This window comes from Cottoperca gobio, chromosome 4 (assembly GCF_900634415.1).
Source record: "Cottoperca gobio chromosome 4, fCotGob3.1, whole genome shotgun sequence".
Taxonomy (NCBI): Eukaryota; Metazoa; Chordata; class Actinopteri; order Perciformes; family Bovichtidae; genus Cottoperca; species Cottoperca gobio.
Window position 1 is genome coordinate 22,587,883 of NC_041358.1, and position 16,351 is coordinate 22,604,233.

The window sequence follows — 16,351 nt, forward strand, 5'->3', positions numbered from 1 at the left end:
GCCCATTTAGTTAAGCCACCGAGAGCCATACAAAGCGGTCGGAGTAACACTATTTGGCATTAGCATACACTGCTGGGTTCCTACCTCATTGGTTTCAATTGGATTTCAGAGCATGAACAGCACCTGAGTGGCCCAGGTCAACGATGTTTAATGTGTTCAAGTTCTCTCGCCTTTTACACATCATCATACATTCTTCAGGGACAGTAAACAACCCTGGGTATAATGGCTGTATTAGCCTAAAGGTAGGGTCATTATTATTCATAGTGGCAGACCTTGAGAGCAATGGGAGGGCTGCAGAGAAAGAAAGTATCATATTGTGTTGAGTGTTGATTCGAGGCAATAATTTGTGTAGGTGAAAACATGCATAATGCCTAGAACATAAATAACAGGTGTTAATTAATTGTACGGCACCACTAATTGCTTGATGGTAATAATACATTTGCAAAGAGATGATGCTGAATCACAAATATAATGAGGTTTGTGCGGGTATTACCAGATTCTTTCTCTCTCTATTCGAATAAAGCTTTAGTGGTGAATACTGTTCAGTGGTAATATTACTGTACAACACATTATAATATATTAAAACAAATCCTGCTATGGGTGCTTAATTGCTAAAATTGTCAGAATGTGGATTAAACTTTCATTAACTCAGAACCCATCGGCTCACATGTTGAAAGGCTTGGCTAGCAATAGCTAACTCCCCAAGGAATATTTAAAATGTTCTCCATTAACAGGCAGATTAATTGTTTTCTGTACAAACCTCTTTCTGTTTAAACTTCTTAAACATACTTTCAATTTGTAGTTTGGTTTTAATTTGAACAATATATTTTATGGTAACTAGTCAGGGCTGTGTTGGTTTATTAATGCACCTCTTCCATTTCAGTAAAGTAGCTAATTGGCTTCTGCAATTAATTTGTTATTTGATGTGTACAATAAGTAATAATCAGCAATGCAAATGTAAAGCTTTATGAACCGGTGACAGGTTGACTAGTTGCTGTGGGTTCTGTCAATTGTTCTTGTCAACTCCAAGGAAGTTAGCAAGTGTGCAAGATTGTAGACGCTAGCTATCTGAGCTAGCTACACGAGCTAGCTACTACTAGCTAGCGGACTACTAATAGCATGTTTCCTTAACAATGTGTCCTCTAGGTCCTTATGATAAATGCATTTTCATTATATTCAGCAGACATCCTGATGTTTGTTTCGTGCCACTAGCATACAGCTAGGTTTGTCCCGTGTGTGACTCGTATTCAAAACGACTGCCTTAATCAGAAGAAAAAGATAATGTGTATTCACCTGTGACCTCGAGAGGAACTGTGTCCTGCTCGTCACTGATGCCCACCACGACCTCACAGCGGTACAGGCCAGAGTCGCTAGAGCGTAGCCCTGATAAAGCAAGACTGGCGTTGTAGCGGTTCTCATTGTAACCAGGTAACGTTACACGACCCTGGAAGGCCTTCTTCACCTGAGGGAAGAGAGAGAGGGGAGTGAAAATGAGAGAAGAGGGAGACAACTAAAACATCCTTTAACACCAAATATTTCACAGTGGCCCCTCTCCGGCTATATTGTACCTTGACCACATTGTCTTTGGCCACCAGGACCGACTGTTCCTTCTGCAGGCCGTCGGAGCCTCTCTGGCCCCAAACCTTGGTCCACTTGATCCTGGGGGGCTCATGGGATGAACTGGCACTGGGGCGGAGGGTGAAGAGGCAGGGGAGGAGAACGGTTTTGGACAGCTCCTCGCTAATGGTCTGATGGGTCACCTTGCGCATATTCACCATAGTGTCGGCGGTGGTTAAGCCTGACGAGAGGAGAAGAAAAGGAGAGGAGAAGACGATCAGTGCCGTCTTGTAAATTAACCCACTTGACAGTATTTCTCATAACGCTGAGAAGAAAGTAAGTTAATTGGTTCTTGTTGGACAAAACATGCTTTCCTTCAAGGTCCCTTTGTTCCATTAGACCCTCCTGGTTGTGGAGTAAAAGGGAAAGAACAGAGGCTGTGGCTCTTATTATCGGACATTGATTCAGAAAACCATTACTGGGCAACCTGAACAGTGGGAGGCAGGGCTGGACTGTGGAGGGAAGATATCAAAAGCCCTTTCAAAAGCCATACATCAAACTTGAATGTGCATTATGGGCTCAATATCAACCACCTCTTTGTATCTTAAAGCACCACCATAAAGATACAAATATTACTCTCATCAAAACAACTGATGACAGGGAGAAAGGGTGTCATTATAAGAAATTCAGAGTGCGGTACATTCAGAAGAGCTCTGCTATCAGCTGTTTTATTCAGCAACATTCAGAAATATTCCACTGCATTTGTCTTTGTTGTTTTTACACTGGTAGAACCACATCATACATTATCATTATAGCCTACTCTAATCCTGTGTCACCTTGCCTGAAAATACAGAGGTGGCTCATTTACATTGCATGGGGGGGGATGTGAATTCCACTCTTAAAAAGCAGTGATACAGGTTATCATCTCTGAGCTCAATCTGCTTCTGTTTATTCAGTGTGCACAGTATGGGAATGAGGTTTACCTGTAAAGGCTTAAACCTAATCTGATTCTTTTCTAGCTCCCTTATCAGTCACTATTCCCTTTCTCCTCCCGACTGAGAATGCTGGCAAAACATGTCACTATGTCTAATCTAATTTGCCTCAAAGCCCAGCATCGATGTATGCATTTTCAAACACCTAAACACTTTTGTGGCTATAGCAATAACTCTCTGTCAGTCAGTACACCACATTGGTCCCGGCTTATATATTTCAACAACTGTTAGACTGTTAGATGGACTGCCATGACATTTAGACATTCATGGTCCCCAAAGGATGAATCCTAATGACTTCTGCGATCCCCTGACTTGTTCTCTTGTGCAACCATAAGGTTGACATTTGTGGTTTTGAGTGAAGCAAGAGATAAGATGAAGAGAAGAGCGCAAAAAAATGAAAGAATAGAAAGAAGCGCTCCCTAGGTAGGCGGTACGGTTGAATGGTGGAGAAAATGAGCATATTGATTTCTTTGTGTTAGTGTCAGTTTCCACTGCACAATTTGTGTGTCCCGCTTCCCTCCAGTTTGATTGGATGCATGTTAAATCGCTACATGCTACAGGGAAGGCCCCTCCTGTCTGTAATTAAATCGCAATTTTTTTCCTGAGTTCCCAGGCACACCGCTGGGCGAGTCGCTCAACCTGTCTGTCCTTCTGTCTGCTCTGTCATTTTCCTCCCCATCTCGTGCCATTCTCTTTCTCCTCATCCTCCCCCGCAGTCCGACCACCTGCCAGCTTTTAGATGAGCATTTCAGTTCTTCATTTATTTTTCATCTGGAAATCTTATTTTTGGTTCATCGTCAGCCGACAGATAAAGCTGCGTTTTTGTTTTACTTTTAGAATTTGATTCTTCCCTCTGTTGGGAAAATTCTCTTCATAATTCAGATAAACCTCAAATCAGGTGCCTCATCTTTGCTGACTTCAAAGGTGTGTGTGTGTGTGTGTGTGTGTGTGTGTGTGTGTGTGTGTGTGTGTGTGTGTGTGTGTGTGTGTGTGTGTGTGTGTGTGTGTGTGTGCACTGGAATGCTCTTACAAGTGAGAACATCTCATCTGTCATTTCCTATTCCTGGAGCACCAAATGCACACCCTCCATACACACACACACACACACACACACACACACACACACACACACACACACACACACACACACACACACAGACACACACACACACACACAGACAAACCTTTGATGTCACCATTTTTCATTCCTTACTGGATGGTTAATGTGACTTTGAGCACGCACAAATAGCAGATGTGTGGAGTGCTGTCATTGCTCTTGCAGCCGTTATGGCTGTTGCAGTTGTTCAGGCTAAGAGGCTGAGTGCCTCCACCCTGATAGCTTAACATCAGCACTCCCATTCCATTTTCTCCTCCTCGCAGATGCATGAACACACATAAAAACCCACTTCGCCCCCCTTGTCCCAGTGACATTGTCTTAGACAAGCGCTACTTGTCTAACTCCCTCACCAACTGATCTATGTTGCTCTGCATGGCAGCATCAAACAGGATTTGTACTCTGAAATGGTCTCTTGTATTGCACTCGAGAGGAGTTCAGCCCGCTGAGTGAGGTGACCTGTGAAACAAAATGCATGAGGCTTTCAAAGGCAGAGGGATGAGATGAGGAGAGGAATAAACAAGTAAAATAGTGTTGGTCACAAACAATCACTGCCTTTATCGCCATTTTTTCTTTCTTGTTTATCATGAAAAATCATCTTAAAGGTACAGTTCAACATTTTGGGAAACATGCTTATTCAGCTTCTGGTAGAGAGTTAAATGATGAAAAGATTTTTAGCACTTTCACTCTCCATTATATATGAGGTTACATTCAGAAAGCCTGGCTTTGTCTTAAAGTAACATACTCCACCTACTAGCATCTTTAAAGCTGAACTAATTGCAGTTTCTTTATTTTGTTACAAATTGACAGAGCAAGGTTAGCTGTTTGCACTTATGTCCAGTCTTTAGGCTAAAGCTAAGCTAAGCTTAAGCTAAGCTAAGCTAAACTAAGCTGCTGGCTGTAGCTTCACATTTATCATACAAACATGAGAGGTATCAATCTTCTAATCTAACTGTTGGCAAGAAAACAAATAAGGGCATATACCAAAATATTAAACTATTGCTTACGTTTATTACATAATTAACTAATCAAGTTTACCTACTAGCATTCGCAAATAATATTTGTTATTATTTATAATTTGTGTCAAAGAAGGTGCAATTTCTTTCTAATGGTGTATATTTCGCAGGATTTAAATTCTCCATTATAAACAAAGGCATGCTAAATATTTTAGTTACTGCAGGTTCCACAACACTGTTGACCACAAACTAGTTCTCTCAATACAGTTTGTATTCCACTAACTCTGCAACAGGAGAAGGCTTAGAGGAAAAATTGATTCACTTTTGTTTTACTTGATAGCAGCAGCAATGTGCTTTCCTCTCACACTGACAGAGGGAAAAGATAAACAAGCACGATTGACTCCAGCGTAACACAGTGTAGGATTGTGAGCTGCCGAGCGTTGGTAGGAGGCAAGCGATGGGAGATACATAAACAAAACAATGGCAAGGAAAAGGCTGGATGTCTGTGTAACGGGGAAATTGGAGTGATGTGATGTGGAAAAGGAGTCAAGAGAATGTGATGGAAAAAGTTGAGACGCACTTTTGTGTTAAGACTGACGTTGTGACAGATTCATGCTTACACAACACACACACACACACACACACACACACACACACACACACACACACACACACACAAATAACTTTTATAAGAGGCTATCTGCCACTCCCTGCTGTCATTCTCTTTGCTTTATCCCCCTCGAGGATGTGGCACTCATCTCTGTGTACCTCATACTCTTGCATGTGCCCTCCTTTCCAAACACACACACATAGAAACACACAGTAATGTGCAGTCCTAGAAAACAAACAAACTACAATTTCTGAAGCACCTTGCCGAGAGCTTGCTATACACAAAAACAGGCGAATGTTTTCTTCGGCTAAGAGGCGTCAATAATATTTAATCTACTTGCCGGTTTCTTGCCAGGTTCCACCTGGATAAGCACCATTTGGGTAACATTAAGCTACTTATGTTGCCAATAGCAAGACCGTGCTACAAATAAAGCCAACCAAGCTTTACACAATCTCATTCACATTCTCTCTCCTTCTTTCACTCTTTCTGTCCACTTTATTTGGACAAATGTTTACCTTTGTTTCCCGGCTGGTGCTGCAATTTGCACAACTAAATCAAATTAAATCAATTGCAGATCCCCTCTTGAAAAGCCTAAATTAGATGATGAAGGAGAAGGTGAAGAAAACCCCTGTCTTCCTCTGTGGTAATGAATGTAAACCAGCAAGGGCCCCAATGCCATTGCTAAATCAAATCTGCATTTAGATGGAAATGTTATCACAAGCTTAACCCCCAATAGGCTGCCTTTTGTTTGGATATCTCTCTGTGTTTCATATTGCTCTTTGTAACCCTTTTCTAAACAAGGATCAGCGAGCTGGTGGGTGATAAAAAGGAGAGGAAATACTGAAGCTGAATGTCAATGCAAAGCAAGAAAAGTGCTAAAAAGAAAGAGCACGTGTGCTCGGTGGTACAGCTCATTGGATTGTACAGTCCAAGCCAGTGTGATGGGCTTTTTTCTTTTTTAAATGTTAACAGGCGATTGACCTTGTCCTGTGTCTGTGTCTGCCTGTATGAGTGTTGAGAAGGTCGAGGGTGTGAGAGGACACACCCTCGACCTCCTCCGGGAAGCTCCACTTCCAATGTCTCGCACGCAGAGCTGGGATTTTCTTATTTTCTTTCCTGTGTGTCACACAGTGGCATCAATGTGATCATCACCGTTGGCCCATCTGTCTTCGCTTTAGAGGTGCTCTCGAATTATTAAACACAGTCGGAGAGCCTTTATGTGGCTGGCACAGAGCTGCGCATAGACACAGGGTGGGCGGTAATGGCATTTTCACTGTAATAGAACACAATTGCAAACATCATTCCCTCGTTCCCTCCCTCTTTTTATTTATTCTTTCTCCCTCTCTTTCTCTCTGAGGTGCCTGCAATGGCTTTCCCGATGATAAAGGCCCCTTATTCGTCGAAGTGCCCACATCAGACCTGTCAGCCTGCCAGTCAACAGCTACCGGGACTGATCGAGTGCATCCTCTCCTGTCGTCGCCACTCCACTCCTGCTGCCTGCGTGTCAGCTGATTATGTGAGTGTGTGTTTGTGGAGAAGTGTGTGTAGGTCATAAATCATGACAGATGAGGTGTCTGACAGAGGCTTGCCGCTATTAGTTGATCACTGTGTTAAGAAATGACAGCTGATGATACAAGACAAACAACTGGAATGCAGCATTTTCTTTTGTTATTCTCACAGTTGGTTTGAATCTGGAGCATGATGGATGTGATTTGATGCGTAAAGGAAGATACACGAGGAGATGTTTAAATTGACTCACTAGGGATAAGTGTTTAAGTGTTTTATAACTTTCTAGATAATAGAGGCAAAGTTCATTACTGTCTCCAATTTTGCTGCAATTAGTATCAAATGACATAGTGCTTACTCCTCCTTTACTTCAGTAAAAGCAGTAATACTATAGTATACAAATACTGCGTTAGAAGTAAAGTACATTTTACTTAAAGTCCTCATTCTGCAGAATCCCCCTTTCAGAGGGGTGTATTGTATTGTTGGATCATTAGTATTGATGCATAAAAAAATACAAAGCATTTTAATGTTACAGCTTTCAGAGGTGGAGACATTTAATACATTACATACTGTTGGGTATTTTAATCAATACATATTATCTCACCATGAATGTATAGTTAGCTTCTTTCTAACAAATGATACGAAACAATGAGTGTTTCTGGCTTTTCCTTAAAAACAAGTATTTGCATTCACACGACTGTCAGTAGTTAATAGTGTAAGGAAATATTAACAAAAACACTTTTTGGGACGAGTGGGAAGAAGTTGAAAAGAAAGTGTGGGTTTGTTTGTGTGCGAGCGGATAGTCTGACAAAACTGCTCGTTGTCTTTATTGTTTGGTTGCGGGATGGAGAGAAATGCATAATTTTAACAAGACCGTGGATGACGCACAGAGACAAATTTAAAAAAACAAGGGACGTAGAGAAAATAACATAATAAGAATGGCGGCTGCTTTTAAACACTGATACGTTAGGAAGAGTGAGAGGAAGATGCTGAGGCTGCCCCTGACCAAGCCCCGGAAATTATAACCATGGCAACAGAGGCACCACAAATGGAAAAAAGGGGGAAAAGCCTTGATCAGGGCAGAAAACACACACACACACACACACACACACACACACACACACACACACACACACACACACACACACACACACACACACTATCTATATGCTTTGGGGGCGGCCTCTTCAAAGACCAGATCAGAGGCGATATGCACTGCGTAATGTAAATTGAATGAAACTTTCTCGACTGTGTTTGATCACTGGTCTGTGTTTCAATGCAGTGCAACCGCTTTTACCCTACAGGAAGTACACACATTCCAAATAAAGACACAAAGCAACAGTCAGATCAGATGTACACTCCAAAGGTATGTGTGTGTGTGTGTGTGTGTGTGTGTGTGTGTGTGTGTGTGTGTGTGTGTGTGTGTGTCTATGTTTGTCTTACACATTTATGCTGCCTGCGAAGGCACAGCAGGTCTGCCAGACGGACATCACGCAGAGTTTGGAAATGATGTCTCCATGCTGACATTCTCTCGCATAAGATCTCCTCCCAGAAACATCCCTCTAACTCTCAGCGCGCCCCACCCCCCCCCCCTTCTTTTTCTGTTGTGCTTCATTTCTCCTGTCCGTGCATCTTTCTTTTCTCGTCTTTCTCTCTCTCTCACTACTTTCCTTTCTTCCTCTCCTCCACCTGTATTTCCCAGGGTTCTCTTGCCTACATTGTATCCCAGTCTTTTAAAAACAATAACAACGAAAAATGATGAAAAGTCTCACTTAATGACCTGAACGCACCTGAAGAATCATACATATGCTAAGCTAGCGTTAGCTTAGCACACGAAGGATTGGGGATGTGGTTACATGTTGGTGAAACTGAAAATATTCCAACTTCAGCTAAAAATGTGTGTGTATCCTGGAGCTTTATGAATCTGCTACATAAGGGAAATAAATATAATAATACTCAAATACAACTGAAACATAATATATGTTTGCCCCAAAGACTAATGTTAGAAACTAAATCACAATAAGGTCCCAAAAGTAACACTTCACCTCCCTCTTTGGCGTTTAGGTATGTTTTCCCAATTTCTAAATTCCCTACACTTACTGCACAGTCTAATCTTCCCTTTGTGATCCAGACTGTGTCCTCTTGTCTCCTCATCCTCTCTCGGTGACAAATAATAACCATCTCTCTGCAGCTTTTTCCCCGTCTCAGCTGACTCCTACCAGGCCATGTCAGGCTTCACAGAAACTCCCCGCCGGCTGCTGCCGTGACTAATTTTGCACCGTCTGAAGCATAATGATACATTTATCTTGTGTGGCACGCAGCCAACATTTTAAAATTCATAAACACACATACACGCACAGGAGTGTATGTACATAAGTAGCATCACACTATCATCAAGACACACACACACACACACGAGCAAAAAGCTCACCCGTAATCTGTCCTCCTCCCCCACGTCCCACTCTCTTTCCAATCTCTCGGGTGTCAAGCAAAGTGTCACAGGGGTGAGCTTTAGTGCCAACCCTCCCTATAGTCCTCTACCTCCCCTTAACTATTTCCAGAGTCACTCAGTCGAAAATACAAAATGCAGGAATGGAGAGAAAGGCAAGAAAAGGAGACGTCACTGCCCTCAAAAACTAAACTCTTTCACAGCAGAGGCAGGGACGGTTTATTTACATGACATATCCACTATGAGAGGCACATGGGACTTGTGTGTGTGTTTGTGTGTGTGTGTGTGTGTGTGTGTGTGTGTGTGTGTGTGTGTGTGTGTGTGGGCCACAGTGTGTGCTGCTCGGAAGTTGGCTGCATAAACTACCTGGCAGATGTAACCTGAGGGTTTCCGCACAAACATACACACACACACAACCACACACACACACACACACACACACACACACACACACACACACACACACAGAAAGACAGAGGAGTTGGCTCCATTTTCATCATCTCTCGGATGCGAATCTGAGCCCTGAGTCACTGAAAGGCCTCGGTGCCAGGTCCGCTACCTCCACAGAAGGCAGAAACAATACAATACAGAGAAGAGCAGACGGTCGGGGAGGCCGCTGGGGGCACTGAGGGACAGGCAGTCTGTCCTACATACACACAAACACATCCAGATACACACAGACACAAAGCAGGGGAGTACAAGGATATGGAGGGCAAAAAAAGGACCCAGGGATGTGTACGCTTGTGTTGCATACACTTCCCTGCTGAGCGCTGTGGAACGGACTGATAAAACTGCCCAAATAGACAGATAGGGAGGCTGTTGAGCGACCATAGCACACATACAGATAAATGAATGCGTTTCGCCAAAGTTTTGCATTCCTCTCTTTACATACACCCCCTTACATGTTTCCCAGCCGCGCCGTCCGTCTCTCGGCTGAATCGAGGGTTTAACAAAGTTAGTAAAGTGATTGTCCAAACAAATACGATATGTCACGTCCCTCTCCAGAGTTGCTGACACATAATGAAAGGATTAAGATCCTAAACTCCAAGCTCCAAAGCTTCTCAGCCAACTCAAATCGAATTTTAATGAGCTCTGCACATATGTATTAGAAATAAATATCTGGGATATTTAATGAAATATAAATATTCCCTGGCGAAGAGGATGTTTTGGAGATTTGTTTTTCTTCTTTACATCTCATCTTGTTCCCCCCTTTTTGGAACTTCTGTTGGGGATAATTATGCGCAGATGAACAGAGAGGAATAAGTGGGATAGTAGCTAAGCTTGTGAAGGTCCGCCAAGTGCTCAACATATAAACACTGTTACAGAGAGAAACAGAAAGGAACGGACTGACACACAAAGAAAATGTCAACGCGACTGAAGAGATAAAAACAAGTTATTCTCACAACACTACAAACTGTCTGCTTGTCACCATTTATTTGTGGGTAGGTGGGACATTCGTTCTGCTAACCTGTCACTCACTCATGAATGCTGATTTTCTGTCATTTGGCCGCGTAGTGTTGGCCAGCGTGAGCTTTAGTTGTGCCGGTGAACAAACCAGAGGCTGGCACGAGGTAAAAGCACCAATACAACTGTGAAAATACTCATTACAAGTAAACGTCCTGCATTTAAAATCCTCCTTTAAAGTAAAAGTACATAAGTATTATCAGCTCAATATATGATTGTATACAATAAAACAATTGTTACTACTGATGCATCAATGTGTAAGCAGCATTTGACTGTTGTAGCTGGTCGAGGTGGAACTACTTTTAACTACTTTATATAAAGTTAGCTAGTTTTTGATGTAAAAGTAACTATATTGTGCATGAATTGTGGTAAAACATGCAGTATTTCCTCTGAACTGTAGCATAAAATGAAAATACTCAAGTACCTCAAAAGTGTATATAAGTACTGCAGTAAATGTACTTTCCAACGCTGACGTGAGAACACACTGTACAGCAGGATCAAGCTTTTTACAACCACATCACCTACTTTCAATGTGCAGGGGGAAGTCTAAAGAGCACAACTTTATTGTAAAGACCGACGTGTTTCGGCTTGTGGCTTAAATAAAACAAGTTGGTCTCACGATAGCGTTGTTCTTTACACAACGAGTGTTGCTGGAGTAGTTTTGACCTCCAGATGAATACCTGAGACTTGAATTATTCTACGCAAATACACTAGTTTCAGTGTGTTTTTACAAGATATTATAGCAACGTTCTTTTAGTCCTTGGCTGAGAGTATAAAAAACGGTGATTGCGACGTTCTGTTTGGCCTTCAGGAGGTGATATGGGTTTTACTTATCTTTGAGTGGAAGGACATGCTTGATTACCTTTATCACATATCACTCTGACTCTCATCCAGTCCCCCTGCTTCCCCTCCATGCTCTACTACCGGGTTTTTAAGCAGGTATATCCATCCCAGTTTAATTGCACTGGGGATATCATTTATCACATCCTGTACATTGAGGTTGGTATGAGACAGGGGGGTGGATCCAAACGCACAGTCTTGACCTATACAGGGTATTTTGAAGGAGAGCGACACTCGGATTTGCAGAATATTTGCACAAGTTTAGAAGTTAAACATTGATTGTTGTGGCAGGTTGACCGCAAACAGTAATCGATATATCAGAAGCAATTAGACCAGAAAGTATTTATAGGCTACACTTTGACTGGTAAAAAGAAAAAGAAAAAGCAGAGAGAGGTCAAAGGTGTGTCTGCGCAAATGATTATGTGGAGTTATATAGTGCATACACAGTAGGTCAAGTGACTGCCTAGAGTTTAATGAGGACTCACCACATCCCACAGTTTGAAGCAGAAGGAGGGCCAGCAGGGCCTGCAGGGCCTGCAGTCCACACACAGGCAGTACTCGCTGCATCCTGCTGCACCTGGAGACAGATATGAAGAGAGAGGGAGGGAACGTGAGTACACAGAGGAAATTGAAAGCAGCACATCTTATCTGAGACACACCGCTTGCTCGGATGAGTCACCGGTTGCAATTGCATCTCACAGGATGTTTCCCTTTCTCTCAGCGAGGGCCTGAGGATAGTGGGCAGTCAATTCATTTATCATTTTAATTTACTGTTTCATAATGTGGGAGTGATGAAGTCTTCTGGAGCACTTTGAGACCGGAGCTGCTTTGAGGGCTTTTACTGGCTATACAAATAAAGTTGACTTAATGCGACCGTCGTGTTTAATCTTTTTCAAGTACAATAAAACGTTATCTTTACACTTTACGGACAAGTATTGTCCCTGATGAAATGTAACAAAGGTTTCATTCTTATTGTCTTTACCCGCTTATTTCTATGCAGGGTCACGGTGTTAAACCTATCCCAGCATGCACTGGAGAAACAGATTGGCAACTTTCCCGGGGTGTTTCATAGACGCAGATGTTCACTTTATTCCCATGCTCTCCAAAACCACCTGGCTTGCATGTCTTTGGACTGAAATCTACACTGATGTGGAGCCAACAGAGCTAACACTGAGCAACCAACGTCAAAGATACCGAGGTGATAAAATATGTTTAAATGTTCTTGACTAAAGGACCGTCATTGTAAACGTGTGTTTACAACTGTATGTGTGATAACAGAGCTGCTGTCATCCATGTTTGAGACAAAATCTCCGAAAGAAAAGTTCAATATACGGTTTAGCTTGTAAATAAAAGCTTGTTTGGTCATACGCCGTGTGGGATTAACACTCAGATGTGTGCGGAAAAACACGATTATTTGGTTAAAATACTGCACAACAGGGAAACATACTGATGCGTTTCAACAATTCAAACAGCCAGATAAGAACATGAGAGCCACATCTGACATGATGGACTTCCATTGTTGCACACGTCATGCTGAAAACTGTGCCAAGCAGATAAGAATCAGCGGCCGTCACATTAAACATAATATCTATTTGAGAGCCAGGTTGACAGGAGCCGTGTATGTTAAGTCTACATAGGTTTATGTGGACGGATTTCTATTATTTTGTGTCCTTCACACGCTTGCTTTTCCCTTTAATTCTTTAAGGGAAGTGACTGGTTTGGATGCGGAGCATAACAAATTGATTATGAAGTGACTATCTCCATGTACGTCGTGGGACTGAATTTTTAATTTTTTGCTAAAATGTCTTCAGTGTAAACCTTCAGTTTTATCTTTATAGCTGTCTGAGTGCTTACAGCAGCCAAGAGCAAGCGAACAAGGCTGAAGTAATTTCTTTAATCACTTAATATCTGTGTGCTTCATTATTTATATTTTTCTATTGACTATTATGTGTGTTTCATAAATGCCAGGGGACACAAATGTGTTAGTTCAGTCTCTGCTATCGGGCTTTAGAATCCCTGAGTGTAAATAATAAATATGGCATCTCTAGAGACGTGCGTGTGTGTGTGTGGGGGGGGGGGGTTAGCGGCTGGTAGTGTAGATGCTGGACACAGATAGCCAGTGTCAGTTACAGCAGCGCAGGCCACTCTGATTCAATCTCAAAGGTACAGCCAAGGACAAAAACACTGCCCTCATACCAAACACCTCTGCTTGTGCCACGGCTGCATGGAAGTGTGTGTCTGGTGTGCATATATATATACATACACATTCACATATTTTGTGACAGAGAATAGTCACAGAACTTTACAAATCATGCAGTGCTTTCAAGGGATGAGTTTGAACTACATCTGGTTGCTTTAATAGTGTGTGCTTTTTAGGTACATTTTTGATACAAGCTTACATCTTTACTTCTAAATCTAAAACTTTTAATATTGTGGGCAGCTATTTCTAGAATTGATCGTTAAGGAAGAGCTTTGAGCCTCTTTTCCTCCATCTTTTCCTGGTCACCACTTTAGAGGGCATCACTAAATTGGACAGAGATGAGTGGGTGGAGCGTTATTACCGCATGTGGTTGCTTTTAGCGGGACCATGCTGTGATTAACTAAATAACTCGCTCTCTTCGGGGCAGTCTTCACACTTCCAAAGAAAAGCACTTTTGGCCACACTGGTGCATGTTTCATCACACCTGGGGCAAACACATTTAATAGGGATTTGACTTCATTTAGGCCACAACTTTTTCATGGGAGCTTTTGCACTCACGATGCATAGACTGTAGCGTTGCTACTGTAAACGTGTGCGTAGACTCAGAGAAGTAGCGGCACGAGCACATCCCGAACTGGCACTGCACTATAAGTAGCCACACTCTATATTTGGTATATTAGGGTTATTATATTAAGACTACATTTGTTAAACTTTGCAGCTGGGGCCTTCCTAATGTGTTGCGAGGGAATAACAGAACCAGGGCTCTCTGACAAACAATTTACATGATTAATTAGTGAGGGGATGCAGAGCAGACTTTATATCACACTAGAAAGTCAAATGTGCTTAAATTGTTAGTTAAATTGACAGATTGGGTGTTGTACTGAAACTTTCATAAATCACAATATCAAAAATGAGATTGCATTAATACAAACTGCAGCTAGCAGCTTAGTTATAGTATTAGTCAGTTAGATTGTGTGAAAGCTTTTCTCTCTTTAGGTCATCAATAGCAGGTACTCCTGCGTGCTCCCAGGGCTAGAGCTGTGTTTACTGTGATCATACTATTACACTTCTCCCTTTTATTTTCTACTCAACATCATCTCTCCAGCACTCTCACTCTGCTATTGATCGCTCTTTCTTTCTTTTCTTATCCCCGCTGCTTTCTTTTACCTCCTCTTACATTTAGTGTAGTGAAATAAAAGTGTGACAATAATATAAGCTTTTCTTCATCTTTTTCTTACCATACCCTATTTGCCCATTATCTAATTTGCTTCTTCCAGGAGCACAATAGCAGTTTGTTTTAGGGCTTTGTCCTCTTCTTCTCCTTTTTCCTAATTCAAGGCAAGGTTTTCGTTTCCACAACAGTTCTCATGCAGCTACAAGAATTCAAGGACAAAGTTTGAATGTGTGTGTGTCTCATGGCAGTGGAGAGGCATCATGCTGTGTTTCCTTTCAAAACATCAGCTTGCTTACGCCAGACCTGACATTACACACCAACGCTGAGTCTTAATTCCACTAGACCATACAGTATGTATGTGGCTAACTAGCTTACTATTTACTATAGCATTATCTCCAAGACATGTTTAGAACTAGAACAGGTATGTGGAAGCAAAGATACGGGCATATCAGAGATTCAACATTAACATTAAAGCACAAATATACCAGCTGTGTTATAATGTGGCTCCCGATCAGCTGGTGAGGAGACCTTTGCCTTGAACATTTAACTCTTTCATCACATATGTAGCCATCATGTGTGTTTACAGTCATCTGCAAACATTACACCGTCAAGCTGGTGACGCCAGATCACTAGACTGCTTTTGGTTACTTCCATGTTAAATTCAAGACCCAATACTTCCCAAATTAGTAAGAATAAATGTGACGCCGTTATCCTTGTAAAACTGCATATGTGCAGTGCAAGAACAGAAAGCTAGACAGGCGTAGCAACAGTAAATGAGGTGGGTTGGGCTCCGCGAGTAGTCAATGTTTATGCAACTCCTTTAATGCTATTTTATAAACAAACTCCCACAGCTGCACCTGCGTGATGATCTCCTACCGAGAGTCAGCACCAGCATCCTGCTGCGTGTGTAATACCAGCCGGAAAGATCCAGCCAGATCTCAACATGTCAGATGAGTGCACTGTTCCCTATCCAGCCTGTCACAGATATGTGTCAGACAGACAGGGAGACCGACAGCTAGAAGTTTACAGACAGAAAGGGGGAAAAAACAGATATATATATATTTTATTTTTCAAAGACCTTTCCAGGGCCTTTCATGGAGAAATCTGGTCCAACCCATCTGTCATCCCATCTTAATCTCACCTTTTACCTCATTCTGCCGATCTGTATTTGGAAAAATGTAGCTGCCAATATGCGACTGACATCATCTGTATCCATGACTCCAATTTCTTATGCGTTTGTTCTTCCGCTCTTTTCTTTGCCTCTCTCAAATTGTCCCGTCACTCTTTCCTCACCATGGTGCATTATTTAGAGGGCTCATTAATCACTGAGGCTGGCTGTCTGTCACTCCATCAGCGCACACTGCTGTTCTTGCAGCACACACACACACACACACACACACACACACACACACACACACACTTTCATACACACAAAGGTTTCACAGGGGGAGTGAGTCCCATCCAAGTCCCTTGCAGAGTGAAAAATGAG

The 16,351-nt window shown here is 42.2% G+C and overlaps 1 protein-coding gene across 1 annotated transcript in view; it reads right to left on the reverse strand.

Moving 5' to 3' along the window:
- The window catches only part of ncanb (neurocan b), an 88,955-nt gene extending 76,964 nt beyond the window's left edge, over window positions 1–11,991 (reverse strand). Inside the window, 3 exon segments of the mRNA XM_029429701.1 lie at window positions 1,294–1,462; window positions 1,569–1,798; window positions 11,974–11,991. Coding sequence (XP_029285561.1) covers window positions 1,294–1,462; window positions 1,569–1,778 — 379 coding nt within the window. The 5' untranslated portion in view covers window positions 1,779–1,798; window positions 11,974–11,991.
- Window positions 11,992–16,351: the final 4,360 nt, after the last annotated feature.